Source organism: Zerene cesonia, unplaced genomic scaffold, assembly GCF_012273895.1.
Source record: "Zerene cesonia ecotype Mississippi unplaced genomic scaffold, Zerene_cesonia_1.1 Zces_u001, whole genome shotgun sequence".
NCBI lineage: Eukaryota > Metazoa > Arthropoda > Insecta > Lepidoptera > Pieridae > Zerene > Zerene cesonia.
This window is the reverse complement of record NW_024045131.1, coordinates 3348124-3356030: the sequence shown is the minus strand read 5'-3', so window position 1 is coordinate 3356030 and position 7907 is coordinate 3348124. Positions and strand designations below refer to the sequence as shown.

General features: G+C 34.7%; 1 protein-coding gene across 1 annotated transcript in view; it reads left to right on the top strand.

Moving 5' to 3' along the window:
* Positions 1-3830: 3830 nt before the first annotated feature.
* LOC119838093 (leucine-rich repeat neuronal protein 3-like) overlaps positions 3831-7907 on the top strand; it is an 8910-nt gene continuing 4833 nt past the window's right edge. Inside the window, exons 1-5 of the mRNA XM_038363904.1 lie at positions 3831-3834; positions 4746-4880; positions 5430-5647; positions 6430-6627; positions 7258-7457. Of these exons, the coding sequence (XP_038219832.1) occupies positions 3831-3834; positions 4746-4880; positions 5430-5647; positions 6430-6627; positions 7258-7457 (755 nt within the window). The remainder of the gene's footprint in view (positions 3835-4745; positions 4881-5429; positions 5648-6429; positions 6628-7257; positions 7458-7907) is intronic.

Below are 7907 nucleotides of genomic sequence, written 5' to 3'. Positions count from 1 at the left end.
GTAATAAATGTTATTTGCAGTTAACAATTTTCTTTTTTCTTTATTACAATATTTATGGCAAGACTAGGTATAATACACACTAAATTTTTATTTGTAAGAAAGAAAGAAGGAATTTTTTTTTCATCCAATGATCACATCTACAAAGCTACAATCTTATGATATTTAAATCACTCTTAGTTTGATTTTTAAACGTAATATACATAAAATTTAATCCTCCTACGTATTCTTCTTCAGACTATCTATTAAAAAAAAAAAAAATTCAAAATGTCCGCTGCGAAATTCCCGCGTTTTGTCATCAACGCGCGCTTACGTCAATTACCAAGTGATTATCCCAGTCGACGGTAGATGGCGCGCATCGGATTACTGTCCATTGGGACTTATTAGCGACCATTGTGTATTTTGCCTCTTTATTTTGTGATTTTGCGTTGTAACATAAAATACGACCGATTGTTGAATAACGGGGTATTAATGTAGGTTTTTAAATACTTGTATGTTGGAATTCTTAAAATATGGATAAATATGAACTACAGTATATTTTATTTGAAGGAAGTTAAGAATGCAAATAAATAAAAACAGAGGGGTCTTTTGAAATTATGATTAGAAGTTTGGCTTATTGGTTTATGTATACTTTGAAAAACTCTCAGTTATAACTGAGAGTTTTTAAAAATATTATATATTGTTATAACAAATATTTAGCTTAAACCTATACTAATCTATTAATCTATACGAATATTATAAAGCTGAAGAGTTTGTTTGTTTGTTTGAACGCGCTTATCTCAGGAACTACTGTACCGTTTTGAAAAATTCTTTCAGTGTTAGATAGACCATTTATTGAGGAAGGCTTTTGGCTATATATTAACCACAGGCGAATCCGGGACGGACCGCTAGTTATTGATAAGGCTATATTCTTTGCTGCTCCTATTTTACTCTAATTATGAGTTTGTTTGATCTAATAAACTCATGTTAACGCTTGTGTGTAAGTTGTGGTTACATATAACAGGTTGTGCATACGCCAACTTATTTATATTATATATTATCTATAGCTTAAGTACATATAACGCGTTTTCGTGACTCTTAAAAAAATTGCCGTTTACAAGAGTTACTGAGCTTGCGAAAGAAAACCTATTTTTTTTTTTGTCACCGCCGGCAATGGAGCTGGTGGGTCGCCAGATGGTAAGCGCCACCACCGCCCGTGGACATTTGGAGAGGCATAAGACCAATTGCAGACCGTACGCCTCTACAAATGGATTACCGACTTCACATTGGAAAAGGATTTAGAAAGGATTGATTAGAGGAATAAAGGAGAGGAAAGGGAAGGGTAAGGACAGGGATATGGGCCTATACATTGAGTCTATACAAAACCTACACTTGAAAAACAAAACTCTCCTTGTGGCGCAGTTGGGTAAATTGAGATACGAATACATAATTTTAGTTTGTTTGTATTAGTGTTCCACACCTATCCCTTCCTGATTTGATTGATATTAGTCATATATAAGGTTTTCAAATGAATATGACCTATTCAGATAATGATAATATATGTTTCATAGTAAACGTAAATAGATTTCCCAGTACATTGTTTCTTGGAAAGTACCATTGTATGGAATACACGTAACATATGACAACTGTATCTGGCTTTAGTAACAGCGGGTAGATAAAAATGAAAATTTTGCACGGAGGGGGGGCCATGACGTTATAATGCAGTATTAATTCCAGTGTCGTTAAATGACAGAGCTATATGTCATCTTATAGCTTGCGTAACTTTCCCATACTTTAATTAGTATTTTTAGTCCATTGAAAAGTTACATTTGGGGTTGCGTTTTTTAGAGGACGCAATTTTATTTTTTTGTTGTGTAGGGGGGTCAGTGTAAAGCTAAAACCAAGTTTGTGGGGTCGCCACCCTTGTCCCACGGCCGCCATCTTGAAAATAGGGGTTGAAACGGTTTTTATGATATATCTCTTAAACTATTTATTTGATAAAAAAATATGCTAACAAACGTTATTGCAAATTGAATTTTCTACAACTTTGGTTTTTTTAGTTTTTGTTTTATTCTCCTTTCAAATTTTTCCCGTAATGTATGTGTTTTCTAGCGAAAGCAGATAATCGTTATCTATTAATCTAAACAAAATAGTTACATCTATGTAAATAATTCTCTATTACTTTCTTTATTTTATGTTACTCAAATATATCGAATAGCTCAAGTGTAAAAAGATTTATATGATTTAAGTTGTTTTTTTTATTTCGCCGCTGCAACTATGGCCGCAAGTTATTGATAAGCGAGTGATAAAGCTAAAAACAGATAAGATATACCTGTTTGTCCGCCATTTTGTACATAAACGTGCAAGGGCTTGCGTTTTAGTGATGTGATTTTTATACAGTTTGGTGTTTTGTGAATTCAGTGTGAGTTTTGTTTGTTTATTTCTTTAACACTATGTTTAGCTTCGCCTGTATGTTTGTATGTAAACGACCATCTTAGATACACTTTAAACGGATAGATTTTTGGAAACTTTGTACACTTATCAAGGATTGGTGACAACTCAATAATTTTATGAGTTTATCATCCTATTAGGATCGCTAGGATTAAATAATTTCCTTACGTATGTATTCCTCTGTATGAAAGCAAGTGAGGCAATTTAATTTATTCTATAATTTAATCGTGTTTTATTGTTTTTTATTACTACGTATGTATAAGTATGTTTTCGATAAATATGTATAAGGGGAAAGCTAACAATTTGGTCATTACGCCTTTTTTATGGTAAACGCATCTTATTGATATAATGAATCATGTGAGCTATAAAAAATGATTTCTGCATCAATTATTTATGGTTACCGTCAAATGTCTTGCTTTTGTGCGAGTTTTTTTATGTCATAGTCGGCAATGAAGCTGGTGGGTCGCCTGGTAAGCGCTGCCACCGCCCGTGAACATTTGGAAAGGCGTAAGGTCGATTGCAGACCTTACGCCTCTACTGATTGCCGACTTTAAATTGGGAAGGGATTAAGGATTGTCGAGTGGCATAAAGGAAAGGACTGGGAAGAATAAGGAAAAGGATATGGGCCTCCTCAGTTTACGAATGTTATGATTGTTTTATGGATGTTTTACGGATCATTTTAATATTGATATTATTTGTTGTTTGATTTTTGACTTTATTAACTTCGCATTGTTTTAAAATGATTCAGTTTGTTGATTTGCGTTACACTAGCGGTACAAGCCAGTTTGCTCGTGGTACATGTGTAGTCCACTAGCTATCAGCACTCGGCATCGCCCGCGATGTCAAAGGAAAATTATCATAGTTACCGATCCCTTGGGTTTTCAAGGAAAAACTATGTCCTATGACCTTTCTCAGGTCTTAAACGATCTTTGTACCAAATTACATCCGTATCGGTTCAATGTTTTAGGCATGAAGAAGATACAGACAAAGCTACTTTTGCATTTATAAATTTAATAGGGATAACATTATAGAAATAAAGAATCTTTAAAATCAGTCCAGTAATTTCTGAGATAAATGCGTACAAACAAACTCTTTAGTTTTATAATTAGTATAGTGGAATAGACATATATTTATTTAGTCCCTCCAAGAAACGGCTATATCGATTGTGATATAATTTCACAAAGAAAGCAAGCCTTTTCCGCAATGTTGCGCACACGCATGGAATGCATTAGGTCAGCATGTACTAGATAAGGTACAGATTACATTTAGATAACCTAAATTTAATCTTGTTCTAGGTAACAATGAGTGTGTCGAGTATTTATATTATTTTCATCATCAGCTTGCTGGGAGTATGCGGTGATGATACAGTGGGTAAGTTTTGTGCCCCATTGACTCTGCCCCCAATGGGTTATGGGGATTTTTTTGTTAGAATATCAATAACTGGCTGTGCCTCGCGGTTTTACTCACGAGGTGTTATGCCTTCCTCAATACATTTATTTATCTATTTATTTATTTATTTATTTATTTATTTATTTATTTATTTATTTATAATACTTTATTGTACAAAACAGAAAGAATAGTTTATACAAAAATTTAATATGGCACAATGATATTTTGTACAAAAGGCGGCCTTATTGCTAGACAGCAATCTCTGCCAGGCAACCTGGTAGGAAAGGAAATGCAAGAGGTTTTAGGGTTAGTGCACATTTAGTTAGGTTAGTTACATTGACTAATACTGAAATAATTTTTCAAATCGGACCAGTAGTTGTTATACACGCGTTCAATTATACAATAGAAACAGCTTTATAATGTTAGTATAGATTATGAAAGAAACATATAGAATCTAGGGGCTTACGTTTATCATGGTTTTATGCCTAGGCCCACTGGGGGCATGGACCATTATAACTATTTAAAATACAACCATTTAGTTGTGTTTGAATTGCATGCTACTTGTGTTTCGTCCTACGATTGGGGTAGCCGGAGATCCGTTTCCTTTTCCTGTTCCTTTATTCGCGTCGTCAATCCTTTCCTTATCCTTTAACCTTAAAAACGGGCAACACAGTTGCAGCGGCCCTACATCTGCAAATGATAACCGTTTGGAGGGTACTGGTAATCGCTTACCATCAGGCGAACCGCCAGCTCCGTTACCAGCTATGACATAAAAAACGAATGTCAAACATCGAGCAATCTTCACAGTTAATTAATAACTAGTATTTATGAAAAAGTGCCACTTCTAGCGCCATCTATCGTTAAATAGCGGAACTAGCTCCAGTTTATAACAGCGCCATCTACTAACGCTAAATGGAATCTATTTTCAGCTAAAAAAGAGACAGAATCAAAGAACACAACATGGAAAGAAACCGGAATATGCAGGAAGTGTTTGTGCAAAGATGATAAAATAGATTGTTTTGATCAAAGCATTGATAAGTTCTTCACTAAGCAAGAATGGAATGGTAATATTTGTTGACAAGATTTTATAAGCTTCACCTGTATGTTTGTATGTAAACGACTCCTTTAGATTCGTTGTTGATCCACTTTATTCCGGATTTAATTCAATATTATCAAGGTTCGGAGGCAATGTAAGATCTTATTATGATAAGGGGTTAGATTTAAATAAACTCCTTACATGTATTACGTAAGTGCAAGTGAGACATTTAGTTTATTTAAGCATATAAACGCGTTTTTTTTGTTTTTGAAACTATACATAATTTATATTTATCAAACGACTTCAAAAAAAGGAAGTTATTAAATCGAATGTATTTTCCATTATAAGTTTAATATTACATACATTCATTACCAGATATAGGTTATAGGACTGAATTTCATAATATATATTTATTTAATTGTAGTATTTTCGAGGTTATAGTTTTTTTTCATTATCCATACCAAATCTATCTTTCGGTAAATGCTTGGTCTTAATTCAACTTGAAATTGTAATCTGTTAGTTACCGTCACTGCCATAGACTTACAGATAAAAAATACTTTTTTTTTTTAAATTTTAGACGTCAAAGAATTCAAACCAAAGACAGTAGACCTCAGCGAGAACAGATTTACCAATGTGACAGCGATAGCAACTCTACCCATAGAGACTTTGAATCTGTCTAGATGCGCCATAGAGTATATAGAAAATGCTAGCTTTAAAGAGTTACAGTACATGCGTGTGCTTGATTTGAGTCATAACAAGCTCACTTCGGCCAAACTGAGTCCACATGCTTTTGAGGTAATTAAAAAATAACTGAAAATTGTCAGAAATGTATGATAGATGTTTATTAATCTTTGTATCTTATGATAGTCATTTACGTTAAAACGTTAATTTATTATTAATTTAATCTAGATCTTTTAGTAATTCAGCCTTAAGGAGTGAAGTGTGGAAAAATTCGCCCTGATACCCTACATCTTAGTATTAAAGTATCTCCATGCCAAACTTCATCCCGATGGGTTCAGTATTTTGGTCTAGATTTCGATAGATCACTCATCGAATACTCACTCACTCATCACACTCGTATGTGGGAGTCGAGCACGCTTCGGCACGAATTGGGTCAGCTCGCACCAGGGAACTACCACAACCCCACAGAAAACCGGCGTGAAATAATAGCATGCTATTGTGTTTTGTACGGCGAGTGGGGGCACCGGAGGCCCATATCCTTTTCCTTACCCTTCCCAGTCCTCTCCTTTATTCCTCTCATCAATCCTTACTTAATCCATTCTCAATTTAAAGTCTGCAATCCATTTGTAAAGGCGTAAGGTCTGCAACTGGTCTTATACCTCTCCAAATGTCCACGGGCGGTGGTAGCGCTTACCATCAGGCGACCCACCAGCTCCTTTACCGACTATGTCATAAAAAAAAGTCAGTCACCTTTGCGTTTTATGTAAAAAAATCCAAAATCATCCTTCCAATTAAACAAACACTTTTAAAATATGACCATAGGCTACAAACCAACTCAATCAAATCACAGACAAATAGTGTATTTGTCTTCTATATAACTAATTATCGTATTCCAGGGTCGTTTTTCTCCTGAAGAATATGAGCCGCTTGCGTCAATGAGGACGTTGAGTCTGGCGTACAACGACTTGCATTCGCTGAATCAAGATTTGTTTGAGCACCTGCCAGAACTCACTGAGTTGGACCTGAGTGGGAACCCACTCACGACTATTGACCATGTCACGCTGATTGCTATATCCAGTTTGCCTATGTTGAAGGTAAGTGGAAAGAATAGGTAGTATGTGAGTTAGATCTAAGTTGGTTAGCGTTGAGTGTGGTTGATTTATGCTATTGTAATACATCTTAATCTTAAAATGGTTGCTGCTTTGCTGACGGTGTGGGGGGGGAGGGGGGGTCCTTTTTGCCGCTTTTATTGTATTTGCTTTGTTTTAGATGAATAAGATATGAACGGTTGCCTGGTAGAGATGGCTTTTAGCCATAAGGCCGCCATTTGTATACTAGTTTTAAGTTGCTTTTGTTAAGCTTACCTATGTTTTATATTTTGTAAGTGTGCGATAAAGAAAAAAATAAATAAATAAATGAGATACTTTTTTAATGTTGGCAAATTTCGATTTTGGTGAGCATTTTTTATTTAAAAGCTGTCCATGTGGTCCAGTTTAAATTCGGCCTAATTCTGAAAATTCAAAGGGGGTTAACTTTCAACCGACTTCAAAAAAGGAGGTTATCGAATCGCCTTAAATTTTTGGCTTTGTTACCTCAAAACTTCCGACTGGGTGCACCGATTTTGACGATCGATTCTATATTTAAAAGCCTTTCTCATCCATTGAAATTTGCTCTAATTTGGCTATTGACAATAAAAGAGTATTTATATTTCTATATCTAACTAGGTTCTGCGCATGCGTTCCTGTCAGCTAACAGAGATACCAGACAAGTTTCTGCACACGCCTAGATATTTAGAAAGCCTTGATCTAAGTGACAATAAAATGAAGGCTGTGCCGCTAGAATTGGAGGAAACGAAGAATTTACTATATTTAAACCTAAATCAAAACCCAATTAGGGAATTGGACGCGAACAGTGAGGAGAATCCGTAAGTATTTATTATACAGGATGTTACAAAAATAAAATATAGAATAAACAACAAGCTAATATGCCTGGTAGAGATCGCTGCCTTGATAAGCCGCTTTTTGCTTATTTTCTTCATGTTCGTGTTGTTATTTATTTATTTGTTTCATTTCGTTTTCAAGCTAAAATTATGGAATTATTTAAATTGAGTGATTGAATTTAGACTAAAGAAAGTCATAAAGATAAAACTAATAAAACCGTGTTAATGAAATATTGAATATGGATGTATATGTAACGGATTTAGATGGTGTTTTTTTAATAGATAGAGTTTTTTATGTCATAGTCGGCAATGGAGCTGGAGGGTTGCCTGATGGTAAGCGCTTCCACCGCTCATGAACATTTGAAAGAAAGAAAGAAAGAAAGAAATGTTTATTTATCACCACCACATTTACAGTTAAATTAAAATTAAAATTAA